This window comes from Micrasema longulum, unplaced genomic scaffold, assembly GCF_059751315.1.
Source record: "Micrasema longulum isolate JH-2025_06_02 unplaced genomic scaffold, ASM5975131v1 h1tg000613l, whole genome shotgun sequence".
NCBI lineage: Eukaryota > Metazoa > Arthropoda > Insecta > Trichoptera > Brachycentridae > Micrasema > Micrasema longulum.
Genome location: NW_028277809.1, coordinates 282,439 through 298,058, shown reverse-complemented (window position 1 = coordinate 298,058; position 15,620 = coordinate 282,439). Strand labels below are relative to the sequence as shown.

The following is a 15,620-nucleotide window of genomic DNA, read 5'->3' as shown; positions in this document are numbered from 1 at the left end:
TATATTATCTATATCCGTCGTTCTCGAATTTTTCATTGTTCCAATAATTTTAGTAATTCGCAAGGTTTTGGCCAGAGGTAAATACATCGAGTGCAGTCTTGATTTAAATGTTGATAAATTAGTTTTGATGTTGCACTTATGAAGTAATTGATTTATTCCATCCTGAAAAAAAAACAAATTTTCTGCTGTATCGTCTGTAGATTCCGTTTTTTAAAAGTATTTTTCCAGTATTGCATCACAATCGGCTTTGTCCTTTCTTCCTATCACCTTATTGATTTCGTTGCATGTCACCTTGATGTTCTTTTAGCCTGTATAATAACACATATTCAGTTCATTTCTATATTATTTATATTCAATACCAAAAGATATATTTTTGGGCGAACTTTTACATCTTCTCTTTATTATTATTTACCCATTTCTTTCTGGAACAATGTTTGGTGTTGTTTTCTTCCGATAGCACCATTTAACTGTTTTCTTTCACTGTATTAAAAGTAATTAAAATTCTGCTTTACAGGGTGCATGGATCCCATTAGGTTGATCCAATTTATTTCTAAAATATTATTATCAATTAGTTTGTCGGATAAAAAGTCTTATATTTTTCTAAACAATGAATAACTATGAAATTTTTTTAAACCATAACTTGATTTGTTCAATTTTGTCTTTTATGAAAAGTATAATACCACCGGATTTGTTTTCTCGGCAGTAAGAAAACATATTATGACAATGTATAGTATAGGCATATATTTTTACCATTATCTTTAATAAAAAAATATGTAAATATAACGCTAAATGCAGCTTCTGACCATATTTTTCTGTACTTATTGACAGTTTAGCAGCCATCTACTTTTTATTCATTAACTTTTTATTCGTAATGTTCAAAATCTACATCACGTAATGTTGACTACAAGTGTTAAATAAATGATAATGTACTATGTTTTCCATGTTTGATTTTGTTACATCTATCTAGTACCCGTTCCAAGATAGATATTGGATATATATATTTAATATGCTTTAATACGAGTATATATATTTTTAATTGATATTATTAAAATATTGTTATTTTCTTCATTCGTAAGAAGCCATTTAGAATATTTATTTCGAATATAGAATACCCGATATTCCACATATCTAAGAAATCACTCAAAACAAATTTCTAAGATACATAAAAAACAAAACTAGTTTGCTTTACGTATCGTCTCTCGCAACCACTACCCACCATGGCGTTATTTCTCTACAACACCGCAAAATGTGTTCGGACGGCTACTGTATAAAATTATTGCAGGATTAGTTTTGTGCACAGAGTTACGAGGTTTAATAACCATACATGTTCCAGCCAGGATGTGTAGACAGTATAACGCCTATTTCATATCCCAATAAGTGAAACGTTATTTGCCAAAGTTTTTTTTTCCGTGGGTTTTGATTAGTATTTCTTCAATGTTTAATTTGCAGACTATGCTAATATTATACTGTCAACACTGAAATTAGCACTCATAATTAAATTTGCAGCTCGACAGGTACAATAATACTTATATGCATATTTATATCCTCTACCTCATCACCATCATTATTCTGTTTCTGCAACTAATAGTGCACTGCATTGGTACACTAATCATAGCGAATCTTGACTCTGAACTTTACCTAACCTTCTTTATCATCTTCATATACATCCCTCTCCTAATTACCCTTTCCATTTACGAAGTACGGTTGTTTTTTCTGTATTTTTCTCCATTTATGTCCAGTCGCATCGAAAAAAGACAAAAAAACAACTTTAGTTAAATAGTTGCTTTTTCGATAAAATGTTTAAAATGCATTGCATGAAAAAAAAAACCTTAAAAACCGTCTTTTAGATATTTAAAAAAACACTTTTTTGTCTTACTTTTAAATAGTGTAAAGAATATACTTGTTATTTTATCTTATTTATATTCCGGAGAAAACACAATTCACACGCTTTCGATCAAAATTTGCCTTTCTCTTAATTAAAATTTTCTCGATAACTCATTCCGATCCTAAGCCTTCGATAGAATGTAACTTATACACTAGGTACTTCACCTAGTGAAGTTTTCTAACAAATTTTAGCTTAAAATTCAATAATGTTACAATTTTCTAATTTGTCGATGTTTTGCTGTACTGTCTAAACCTATTGTATATATATTACTATACCTATTCCTATAAAATATAAACCAGTTGTTTTATTATAGATAACATTAGTTTTTTTACTGTATTATTAGTTGTATTTAAAAAATATATATTATTAATAAACGCCGTTCTATTTTGGTACTGAAACTAAATATGGTTTATAGATCTTTTATAAAAATTGTAAACCCGGATGCACTATCAAAAATAATTTACATGTGTTAAACGCAAATTTTTAACAATATCATAAAATGTTTCAACACAAGTTGGTAAATTCTTGCAGCGAACCCCGTCATCATATTTGCCTTAAGAAACCTCGATCTTGACACTTGACAGAAATCATTTTTCAAATTACTCAATTGTGAGAGTTATCACGCTATATCACGCTACACATTTGGTCTACAGAGTTGGTCACGTTACTTTATCGTGGCTCAATAAAACCGACCAGTGCTTTCAAATGCACCCGTCTCCAATCAATATTCACTGATTATTTATACATACTCATTGATTTTATCGCGTTTCTGGCACACACAACGAAATGTTCATATTTTATCGTGTTTAACTTTTGGCGATTAAATCTTATTTCAGTCATTCGTTACTAAGCTAAACATTTACGCACTGCCTAGTTTTATTTAAACATTTTAATCGTACCAACGTAAAGTAATTAAACCCGTTCGCTTGAAAAAGCCTAAATAAACTAATTTTAATAATAAAATAAATTAAAAATAGTAGACTCATATCAGTGTTTGATTTTAATATAACAATTGAATTGACCCACGTTAAAGGAGCGCAGAGAAAATCGATAAAAACTTTCTCTTTAATTTTTTTTCAGGAACTTGTCATATTTTTAATTTAATTTGACATAAATAAGTAATACTGATATAAAAGTTTATTAAAATATTATTTTGTTGGTAAGTTTTTTTGTTACATTTTTTTTAATCCTTTGTGCATTTGAAGCATCTAAGTATTTTTCTAATAAAACAAAAAAATTGCAAACATTTTTTTTATTACAACTCAGTAGTTACAATATTAAGTCTTCTTTCTATAGTGAAATATTTAATCAAAACATATTAAAATATCTAAATTAAAAATCAATATGTAAAAAGGTAAAAATAATAACAAATATTCTAGAATGATTTACAGTTCTGATTTTTTTTCTACCATCTCATCAACATTCGACGTCTAGGTTAGCAGGTTTCCGCCTTCTCGTCAAATTCTCCTCTTTAACCATGTTGAAATGACCTAAATATCCTGAAGCATGTCAAGTTGGATTTTTAAGGTACAACAACTAAACTGACAGCTGCTGTATTGCCAGGACACTAAAGTATTGCCACTAAATAAAATGATTTTTTCTAATTCCACGTTAAAAGGGAATTTGTCAATGGACAAGTTTTCTTTTAACGTCGAACTAAAATCGCTGTAACTGTACAAATTTTAACCAATTTCTATTAACATTCTGTTTTTTTGTTGCTTAAAGAAATATTTTCCAGCCTGCCAGAGTGCATATTTTTTTATATTAAAAGTTTAAATAAAAAACCTATACAAAAAAATGAACTCCTGTTCTCCACTGCAATATATGCATGTATTATTATGTATCCCCATATATTTTCTACTAATCTGTAATGATTAAAAAAAAATTAACTTTTATTTTATTTTTCTTTCTCTTCTTAATTCATTTTAATTTTTCGCTCCTTTTTTGTGTAAAATGCATTTCTGTCTTCATATTTAAAAATGCACTTCTATTCTTTCCACTTTTATATTAATATGTAAAGATATTTTTGATATTTTTATTTTTCTTCCAAAAATAATTTATATATTTCTTTGCTACTTCTTTGGATAATACATGTCTGTCTTTATTTGTATATATGTATGTAAAAACATGTAAAAGTCTAAAAGCCGTTTAAATAAATAAATAAATATGTTATTTTAAAATACATTTTTTATGTTCGAAGCACTAACTTTTGTGGTTGTTCAACATATAATTAAAATACCAAAATAAACCTTGTGTAGCTTTGAAACCAGTCCGTTATAAGATAAATATGAAGTGGTTAGAAACAAAGTATTTTTATTTTAATTTAATAAACATCATATTACCGTCATGTAACAAAAAATGATCAAGATATACTGTGATTAGTGTACCAATGCAGTGCCATATGCACCATTAGGTGCGGAAAAGGAATGATGATGATAAATGTAAACTTTTATTTACTTAGTTATAATAAATAAAACGTATTTTTTAAAGTTGTATTTAATTGACACACCAAATTAAAAGACTCATTCACGTTTTATGTGTTTTTGTTACTCAAATGGTTTAAATATTTATTATTTAAACATCATAAATGAAAAGTTTTTGAGATTATTTATGTATGGTCTTTACAAAATGTTTTAGACATGTGCGTGGTAAATTGAAAAACAACTTCATTTTTAAGAAGAAAAAGAACAGGAGAAAACAAGGAGAATTTCTTTATTAAATTTCATTCTGAAACATCATAAAAGAGAGCTTTGAAAGCTTCGAATGAGCTTGTATTGTACATAGGTACTCCTATCTCAAAGTGCTCCAATCATTTATTTATATTTTCCTTTGAAATAATTGTGAAAATACGGAGTAAGTTGAGAAATATCGGGTTAGGAATGCAATTTACTCCCTTCGCGGCTTTACAAAGAGAAATGCGAAAAGTTATAATAAAAAATAAGGCGGAAACTCATTTTCTCGTATTTTTTCTGGATTACAGGAGCAAAATTTAACCAAACAAGTGTCCCTGGACAAGGATATCTCCTTCGGTGATGACGTCATGCCTTGGGAAGTCTACGATGGTGAATTGAAAGGGTTTTCCGTTTTCAGGGTAAGTTATCAAACTTGAGACATCTCGCCGAAGATTTTATGAAATGTATTTAAAGTTTATTCAAAATTTGTATTTTATTTTTTGATGTTCGTAAAAATCGATACAAAAATTTGTGTACTTTTTTTTGCACCGCAATTACAGTGGTGAATTACGTTACATAACACTTATGTTTGAGAAAAGTCACTTTTTTTTTGTTCTCACCGGGAATTGAACCCGGACCTTCCGTGTGTGAGTCAAACGTCTTAACTAGTACACCACGGAGGCCGCCCACTTCCTTATTACATGTTTAATTGTATATTCATAATATATCATATTTGTTTTAACGAAAGGCGGACTGTAACGAAACAAAGAATTTCATTCAGTTTCGTAAAAGGTTGAAAATATTTGAAGAAATTAAAGGAACAATGATATGGACCTACCATTAATACGATGTTAATGTTCTTCAAATTTGGGCACTGAGTGATGTAGGCGATATGCATTATGAAATGTAACGATGTTCACAACGACGCGCGACGAATACAAAATTTTTATGCAATCTAATGTAATATCAAAATGTTGTTTTGTTTTGTTCCAAGTGCAAATCTTCTAATTTTGAATAACTTCTATCTTGATGTAAGGTAAGTACCATAAGGATTGGTCAAGGGAAGGAGAGGAAAGAATGGTAATCGGCCAGGAATAATATCGATAAATGTTGTTATTTATTAAACAATATGCTTTATTGAAAGTTATTTCATCAGAATCTAAGAATCAATAAAAACATTTCATTAATATCGCACCATCTTCTAATTTGCTCCGGCCCATCTCAACCTGATCAGCCTTATGTGTATTGAAATACTAGAGGCTTCATAAATGCTGTACAATGCAGCATTTCATCTTATGTGCCATTCTTCTCTATCTTTCGCATAACCTCAAATTCGCAAAGAACTCTCCATTCAAATGTGGCCAATGCTTCAGCGAATTTTACTGTCAGTGTCGGTGCCTCACATCACCAATACAGTCCTCATAATGGTCGTGTATGGAGTAATATTTGTCTTACGTTAGGGGACTTAAACACGAGCGGCAAGATGGTTTGTCGCCCGCCGATATTCGTTTCTTCATTTCCTCATTACATTCTGTGAAAAAAAAGCCCACGTATGTGAAATGGTCGGCTCCCTCAAAAAATAGTTATCTGTTAACTGCGCACTACTTCTTTCTCTATTGGATGGGTTTCGGCTTTAACGCTTCAAGCTTGGTAGGCAAAAGCGCCAACTTTTACACTATGAAACGGATTTACCTCCACTCGATTTCATTCTCCAGAATTTTCACTTTTCTTCTGTTCAGTGCAATGAAATTCGACCAAATCATTTTTAATAAACGGTTCCACTAAAGATTATTATGGTTATCAGTTAATTAACCTGAGAGTAGCGATCGAGTCTGAAACACTCATCCATTCTGATTCTATTTCATGCCCGGACACGGAAAACCTACCTAATTATTTGTTTGCTTAAAATCAGGCGCCGTATTGTTTACATCAATTTATCACGTTTCCGTTCTTTTCATGACTGTATATTGTATCTTTGTTTTTTAGTGCTTCTTTAAATATTTTCACGATAACTAATCCTAAAGAAGGCGCAGATGTTTCATATCTTCCCCAATAAAATGACTATCTTTTTTACATTTAAAAGGTTATTTTACTTTTATAAAAGTAATTTACAATTCTAATATTAATACGACTTCTTGGAAAGATAAATCACATTTATTTTGGAATGTTTTTTCGCTGCGCGAACTTTGTACCTACTCAATACAATGTATTTATGTGTATTATTTAGAAGCATCCAAAAATGTTACGCAATAATTCGAATCTACAGTTTTGTTATTTTTATAAGAAACGTCTTTCTTTTAGTACATTTACTATATTTTTTAATATAAACGTCCAGTTTTAACACAAATCTGCAATAACCTCTACTGTATGTGTGCATAACAATCAGTTTTCATATAAATCATACTAGTGTGCCTACCTAACACAAACGAAATTTGTCTGTTTACTTGGTTCACCTAATGGCACTAACATTCAAATGCACTGTACAATGTATTGTCTTTATTTAGTCTTAAAATCAGAGAGGATGAAGAATACAGTTCTGAGTGCAAATTTGAACCAGAACCCTGGACGAGCGATTTTGACTGGATGGCAAGTCTCGTAAATGCCTAGACACACATATCCTTTCTCGAAAATGTTCCCGATCTTTATTAAATAGAAATAAGTCATTAATTGAAGGTGGAATGAATGAGGATTCTTTTTTTTAAAGGTGCTGGCGTACGATGAAGATGTGGATGATAATGGAATGGTATCTTACAGCACTAAGCCTGGTAAAGGAAAAGCATTCTTCCACATCCATCCCACAACTGGAGTGGTATTCAGCAATGAAAATCTTGAGCCGGGAAGCACTCACGAGATAAACGTAAGTTTTGTTTTAATAGCGCAAATTGTGCTGCACAACTAAATATTTTATGAAAAAAAAATATTGAGAATCTTATATCTATTTATAGTGCTCTTTAGACCCCTATGTACACTTTATTGTGCTGTATTTTACCAATAGCGCATTTTTACAATTGGTAGCCTATTGAAAATGGGATACTTGTTTCATTTAGAGCATTTCAATTATTTTAAAGGTAACTATTTGCGTTCTTCGTTGAAATTTAAAATGTAGACACGCAACATAGAGTACAATGTTTTTTAAAGTAGTGACACAAAAACGTACCCATAGTTACTAAGTTTGATTATTTTTACCAGGGCTGCATTCAACTATCATGCATATGCTACCAAAAATTGGAGGATACTAATTTTTGGTACATAAAAAAAGTTTGTGTTTTAACGTTAACAATCAACATTAGTTTTTGGTGGATCCCAATCAGGTTCTTTCCTTTATTTTTTTATTATTCCGACCCATATATTTCTTTTCATTGGATTTTGGGAATGCAAAAATAATATCAACTCACGTTTATTATATTTTAAAAACGTATTCCTATCAGTGCAACCCTGTAACTAAAAAGAGCTTCGCAATTGCGCCGCTAGGCGTAGTTTGACGTTTATAAAAAACAATATTTATATTTGAATATTAATTATTTAAGCCTTGTCAATCACTCGTGAGCAAATATTTACCAATGAAAAGTTACTCAATCTTTTTACAATGTTAATCCGAAAGGTTTATACGCGTTTTCATGACACGAGTTGGCATTTCGTCACGAACGTCACGCCTGGATGGGTCGAAGAACGAGTAAATACACATTGGGCATGAGTTAAGTGCCATCATTTCTGAAAGCTCAGGGTATGTCTGTCTGTATTGATATATCAATGGTGTCCCTATTATTTACTCAAATATGTATTTCAATTTTGGGGATCTTTTCAACGAGTTTTAAATACATAATTTTTAATAATGCAAAATCTGGTTTTGGTAGATAGAGCGGCGTTCGAACCTCGGACCTCTAATCCGTGAGTCCGCTGACACTAGCCACAGCACCACAACCTGGTTCTTATTCATATTCGCCATAAAAAAATTTCCGTAATGAAATATGTTCATTTTTAAAACTCACTAGTCAAAAATTAATTTTCACCATGTTAGTATCGAAAATAATACGACACGACACGTTTTTAGTCGTTAATTTCAATATGGCAATACCCCTTCCCTAGCCCACCCTTGCCGGTTTTCAATGGCTGGCATCGACGTCATAGCCATTACGTCATCATTTTCAAACAACCATTTTTGTTTCCCTTCATTAATTATTAATTGAAGATGATTATTTTACCAATGGTCTCGTATTTTTTTATTTAATTTATAAGTTAATAAAATTTATGATTTTTATATATTGTGGCGTCTCTAATCACAAAAACAATCAATTGTTTATTTTATTTATAAAATATTATTATTATTTATCGAACAATCGCGAAAACCAAAATATCGACCCCTAGTCCGTTAAAATGATTTAAGGTGTGGAAAACTATGATAGTGGGCTAAACACGAAATAACTTGTAGATGTTATGGAATTTTATTCATAGACCTGGCGGTACAAACTTTCAATAAATATTTTTATGGCAACTTGCCAAATGTAAAATGTCATCGCGACTACTAAAGGCAGCTCTAAAGGGGTTAAATATCTGGATCTGTGCACTTGCATACTACACGACATGTTCACATTGCACATCTCTAAGTACCTACCTACATTTACTGATTATATTTTTATTTAGTATTTTTTCTTACATAAACTAAGAAAAGTAAACTTATATTTATCATTTAACCCGTGCGATTCAATAAAAAACGAATTAACCTTACTAAATTTTATTAATTATTTGTATATTATGACCACTTACCAACCCGTTTCGGGGCGTACCCGTCTCTGCGTCAAGACGCCAATTACGACATAACTCTTGTTTTATTTTACCTTTAATACAATAACTGCCAGTGTCATCGCCAGGGGCTGACCAGGCGGGTGGCTGTCAGGGGCGCAACCCTCAGGGGGGCGCACTTTGCAAGTCCACAGTCTTCTTTTCTCTTCCTAGAAAATAAGTCTTGCGGGCGCAAAATTCCAATCTTGCCCGGGACGCTCACGACCCTCGCTACGACGCTAATAACTGCTTACTAAAGTTATATGATAATAATGTGTTTTCATACGTTCTGAAAAAAAAAGCTCGCGCACAGACTATTACTGAGTGTATTTTCATTATTTATCAATCGTATTTTTATTCATTATGAGGAAGTTCAGTGTCTTTTTTAAATTTTTTTATTTGTTAATAGAATATTAAACTAAGTCAAAATTTTATTTTATTTTATTTTTATATATCGTATTATCAGCGCTATGATTTTTTAAGGTTTTGTATTTCTGAAAAAACTCCGCGTGTGACGTCAGAGGTTGTTCTATGACAGTTCTTCCGATTGGTTCGTTTACGGTGACCAAACTGGATATCATTCAATGCTCTTATAATCATTGGATGGTTTATATGAACCAGTGACGTCATTCAAAGTAGTGCGTTTTTATGAAAATATTTATTATTATTTTCTTCGGACATTTAAAAAAAAAATTACCTTACAATTTAATGCTTTAATTTTTACCGCGCGCAAGAAAATGTTTTTTGTATCCAATTTCCCGTAGGGCTGAAGTTCCTCATTGTATAATGCATAGAAATACTTGTTAAAATTAATTATGGTTTTCAAAACATAAAATAAAATAGGTAAGAATCATAAAAGTATGATTGACAAAAAATCAAATTGAATTTGCGGTTTTATACCTATTTTTTTTGTGGTAATTTCAAGTCAGGTCAGTGATTTATTGATATCGAGCAAAAAATAATTGCGCCACCTGGGGGATTTCGGAACTAGTTACTTTTCAAATATTCAAAATGTTATTAGTATCATACGGGTATAATGACAACATGGCGCAACAGCGAAATTCTCTTCTTTCGGATAAAGATATTTGTAATATTCTTGGTAATTTGGAGGAAAATATACCAGATAATATTAATTTAATATCTGATAATGACTTATTCCCAGATGTTTCACTCGAACATAAAGATTACAACCCAAATAAAGGCAAAAAATAATCATATTTTACACAAAACCTCGATTTTTTGTGAGTGTGAGTGTCCTTAAAACTGTTTTTTTTTTATAAGTTTCCCTTCAGCGTATTAGTAGTCAAATAATACAACACAACTGAATCGATCTTTGTTGTAAAACTTTTTGGTATCAAAACAATATACACAATTAATTAAAAAATGCTATAAAAAGCTACTCGTACCATTCTGTTATTAAAGAAGTCTTGATATGAATCAACCCATTAATATATCTGATCAAGAAAACAGAGGGAATAAGATTGTAGGTAAAACCGGGAAAAGAAAACGCAACGTAGAGCTTTGGAAATCTAATCATTTTTTTTTCTGACGGAACACAGTTATTTTTAGTTAGTCAAAGCAACTTTATACTGCTGTAATAATTTTACGTACTTAAAATATATCTTTACTCTAATTGCTGTAAAAATGTCTTTATTTTTTTTTATCGAAAACCTCTTTATCTCAGTTTATGTTTTTTGTTTCTTGTACCGTAATGATTTTAAACCATTCAAATGGCATTGTTTTAAATAGGGATTTTAACATTCAATTATAATAATACCTGCACAGTACTTATGTATGTGCAGTTCTTAGGTTTTTTTTTTAAAACCATAATTTATGTTTAAATGTATGTGTACATTTAAGTATGCACGTATTCTATTGTATTATTTTTTTATATTTTTTAGACGCTATAAGCAAAATGTAAACCATTTAAATTAATGCCTTTACATGGATTGTGCCCAGTGAGGTATTTTCATAGAAAAAGAATTATCTTAAACACGGAAATAAATATTAAAATATATTTATTTTTTTAATAATGTGTAATCAAAGTAATGGCAATAATGGTGGAAAAAAAATATGAAAAATCACAAAGTTCTTTAAACATGTATTTTTTAAATATTATGTAAATAAATTAAAACATAAAAAAAGAATGAAACATTTTATTAAACCATACGTAAAACAGCTACATATGAAATGGTATTGTCTAAAAGTGAAAAAAACACATTCAACTATTAAATGGAAATACATTTTCAAAGTGAGATGTAAAAACAGCGATCAGAGAATTGAGCGGCATATTGTATACAAAAACTTTATGAAGAATTAAAAAACAGGAAATCTGAAGAAGTTGTGAGATAAATAAGTAAGAAATGTTTAATATTTAAACCAGACTAATGATACCAATCTGTCAAACCGAGTCATCGAAGAGGTCCAGAGTTTCAAATACCTGGGAGTAGGTATATGTTACAGAAAATGGCAGCTTTCAAAAAGAACTAGGAGTAGTAGGCGCCACGTTCAACAGAATGAAGGCCGTCTGGAGATCAGATATTTACTCAGTGAAAACCAAATGCCGCCTATATAACGCCTGCATAAAACCTATTCTCCTCTATGGGTGGGAATCGTGGCACCTCACTAGGGCCCAAAACAGCAAAATACTGAGTTTTGAGAATAGGTGTCTCAGAAGAATCTTGGGCGTGCGGTGGTTTGACTATGTAAGGAATGAAGTAATAAAAGAACGGACGCAGCAAACTTCAATGAAAACTGTCATCGAGCTCAGGCGATATGGTTGCCTTGGCCAGGTACAACGAGAGTCTCAACCACGCTTGCCTACTTTACAAGGCATCGGTTTCTCGACGTCCTGGACGTCCACTGCTGACTGCTCGTTGGCAGTTCATGTCAGAATTACGGGACGTGAACTTGGGAGGATGCACAGGAGCTCTCATCCGACAGAGTTGTCTGGAGAATCTTCATGGATACCATATGTTCCAACTACTGAACGCACATAGAATGATAATGATAATAAATTATACCAATACAAACGTCGGAAACGGTTGTATTTTATGGAAAATTCCAATGCCCAAAGAAATGCGGATTCGGAATAACAAACTATACATATAACAAAAATAAAAACACCTTTGTTTATTCGGTAATTTTACGGAACATCACCTACCTGTTCAAAATTCATAATAAATTTAAGGATTAAAGAGACAAAAATCAAATTCAAGGCAAGAAAAATATTTTAACTAACAAGCTAAAGTTAACAAAAAGGTTCAAATGATTGCATACGTAATAAAATCAAATAAATAAACAGCGTGTAGAGAAAATCAAATCAAATATTTTTTCAAGCATATTATTTTCAGAGGAAAAATTGCTGCCATTTTGTTTTCAGTTTACATAAAAATTTACGGAAAACACCAAACGGTTCACGGCATTCCTGAAATATCTTCACTTCTCCGCTGAAAGAATTTACCACTATTGGCTTTTTGGGTGTTTTAGAGCTTATGAGTTCTGCCTCATAAACCATTCATCTAGGACTAGGGTCTGTCGTTCTGGAAATATTTCTTGTGGTAGAAAATAGAATACTCTCTGTATTTAAGTACTTTTTTATAAGCATAAAAATAACTTATTAAAGGAATATGTCTTTTTGTGGGATTGAGTACACAACATAAATATTACCCATTTTCAAGGATGTCTACGCACGTCTAACTTTTTTGTGGTTTCGTAAAAATGAAAATAAAGTTTGTTTTTTTTTATACTCTACATAACTTTTAGATGTATGAATGTTTACGTATATGTGAAAGTATTGCAACTAGTAAAAAATAATAACAAATAAATATTTCAACTTTTCCTTTTCAATTTCTTGGCAATACCTACTCGTTAACAATATTGGCGTAAGTGCTTTTTTTCAGTGATTCATGTAAAACCAAATAATGCAAACATAATAATATGTTTCGTCTATTACAGGGTCTTTATTGTTTTAATTGAAAAAGCCTCTAAGTAAATAATCTAGTTTGCATATTATTATTATCATTATGGATAACTTATATAGCTCCATTTTCGCAATATAATACCTCAAGGGTGCTTTAAGTGATTATATGAAGATATTAATTTTATTTTATTTTTTTAATTCAAGAAAAATAATGTACTTTGTCACCACATGCTAAGCATTTATTCAAATAATTTAGAGAACAAGTGGCTTTTAAGTTTCTTCCGAAACATCACTTCACTCTCACAGTTTCGTAGCTCTGCTGGGAGAGCATTCCATGCCGTAGGGCCTGCGACCGCAAATGCGCGTTCGCCGAATTTAGTGCGCTGTTTGCGTAGAGGTATATTAACTTTTCCTTTCGACGTAGATGTAGCTGATCTAAGCGTAAGACGTCTGTCAGCTAGGTTATCTGGAATGCAGAGTTCCCTTAGATATTATGGAGCAGAGTTGTGCAGTGACTTATACATAAACCAACAGAGTTTGTATTCCACCTCTGTGGAAAACGTAGCCAGTGTAATTCCCAAAGTAGTGGAGTGATATGACTGAACTTAGAACTGAGATTCCAAAAATAAGTCTCACTGCGGCATTTAATACAGACTGTGGGCGAGTCATTTTATTCACTGGTAGACCTGCGTAGATACCATTACAATAATCGACTCTAGACACTACAAACGCATTTATTAATGGACGGGCGGTATCAACTGGCATTTTTTGCGTATGCATTTAATCTGTCTCAGCTGGTAAAAGCATAAACTTATCGTTCTACTAATTTGAGCGTCAAGAGAAAGGTCAGAATTAAGGATGACTCCCAGTAATTTAACGATGGGTAAAGCAGTACTCCTTACATCGGGTAGTGCCGTATCCTGAATCAAATTCTGTCGTCTGGCTGAAGCCATCCATAGTTGTTCCATTTTCAGCTATCTAGTTACCTATTTTCTCAATGCATCCATTAATCAAATTAACAAGCACATTTCTCTCGGTATTGGTAGTGTTAACGATGAGCTGACTGTATAATGTAAAAACGAATAACGAATATAATTCAAATTTGTACAAAGTTGGAGTATTTGGATAAAAGAAAGGAGCTCGGAAATGGGCCTACCTTTGATGCATGCCCTGAGGATGTTCTTCATTATTGGTGCACTGGATGATTAGAGTTCACAATGAATTATTTATGATAACACCTTTCACAACGACGCGCGACGATTTCTAGAATTCTTTTCCAATGTGATGTAATGTCAAATTTTTGTTTATTTTGTTCCAAATACAAATCTTTTAATTTTGTATATTCTATCTTGATGTAAAGTAGGAACCATCAGGATGGGTCGTGAGAAGGATTGAAAAAAAATGCAATCAGTCTGTTTTATACTAAACTGGTAGATTTATTTTATTTTTTATTAAAAATGTATAGCGCCCTGAAGCTATTACTCACGAGAACAGCGCTATCGAAATAACTATGATTTATTATGATCGTTCATCATCATTCCCTTTCCGCATTTAATGGTGCATAGGGCACTGCATTGGTACACCAATCGCAACGCATCTTGATTATTTTTTTCGTTACATCAAGGTAAGATGATCAGTCTTACGCTTCAGGTACCAGTCCATGGACTATGAAATATTCTGGTGTGAAAACACCCTTTTGAATAAATATTTCATATCGACCGTGTCGGGAATTGAACCCGAAACATCGTGCATGGTAGGCAAATGCACTGACCATTACACCACAAGGCTACACAATATTAAAATACCTTTTTTTATTTTGAAATTATGTATTTTTATGGAATCCTGAATCCCATCATAAAAAACATCGCCAATTGCAAAACACCATAAGTTACTAAATAAAAACGCTTTTTTTTATGAATACAACAATTATTATTGGGTTCTAAAGTTCATATTAATTGATAATGTGGCGTTAAAAATTAATTTTCAATTCCAAAAATATTTTTTTGACCTGTCATTGGGATCATAAAATAATATACAGTATAATAACAACAGTTTTTTTTTAAAGAGAAATACTTAAATTCTTATTATATACCCAAATATTTAAACTTTCAGACCATTTACTAAAGGTCGTAAACAATTTGTGCTTAAAAAATGGATACCGAGTTGTGATAGAGTGGGATTTGAACCTGGGACCTTTGGTCCCTGAGTCTAAAATATTACCACGGACCACAACCCGGTTCAAAATAAGCATAAGTATAAAGTAAAAGTATAAGTAACAGTTTTTTATTCAAATGCCTCTCTTGTGAATAAGCTTTTGTTAGTTGTGAGTTATACCTTGAATGTTACAAAAAATAATCATTAA

At 31.6% G+C, this 15,620-nt stretch overlaps 1 protein-coding gene across 1 annotated transcript in view; it reads left to right on the top strand.

Moving 5' to 3' along the window:
• Positions 1–15,620, top strand: part of LOC148280130 (fat-like cadherin-related tumor suppressor homolog) — a 79,559-nt gene that overhangs the window by 36,544 nt on the left and 27,395 nt on the right. Inside the window, exons 4-5 of the mRNA XM_088228881.1 lie at positions 4,866–4,976; positions 7,262–7,414. Coding sequence (XP_088085007.1) covers positions 4,866–4,976; positions 7,262–7,414 — 264 coding nt within the window. The remainder of the gene's footprint in view (positions 1–4,865; positions 4,977–7,261; positions 7,415–15,620) is intronic.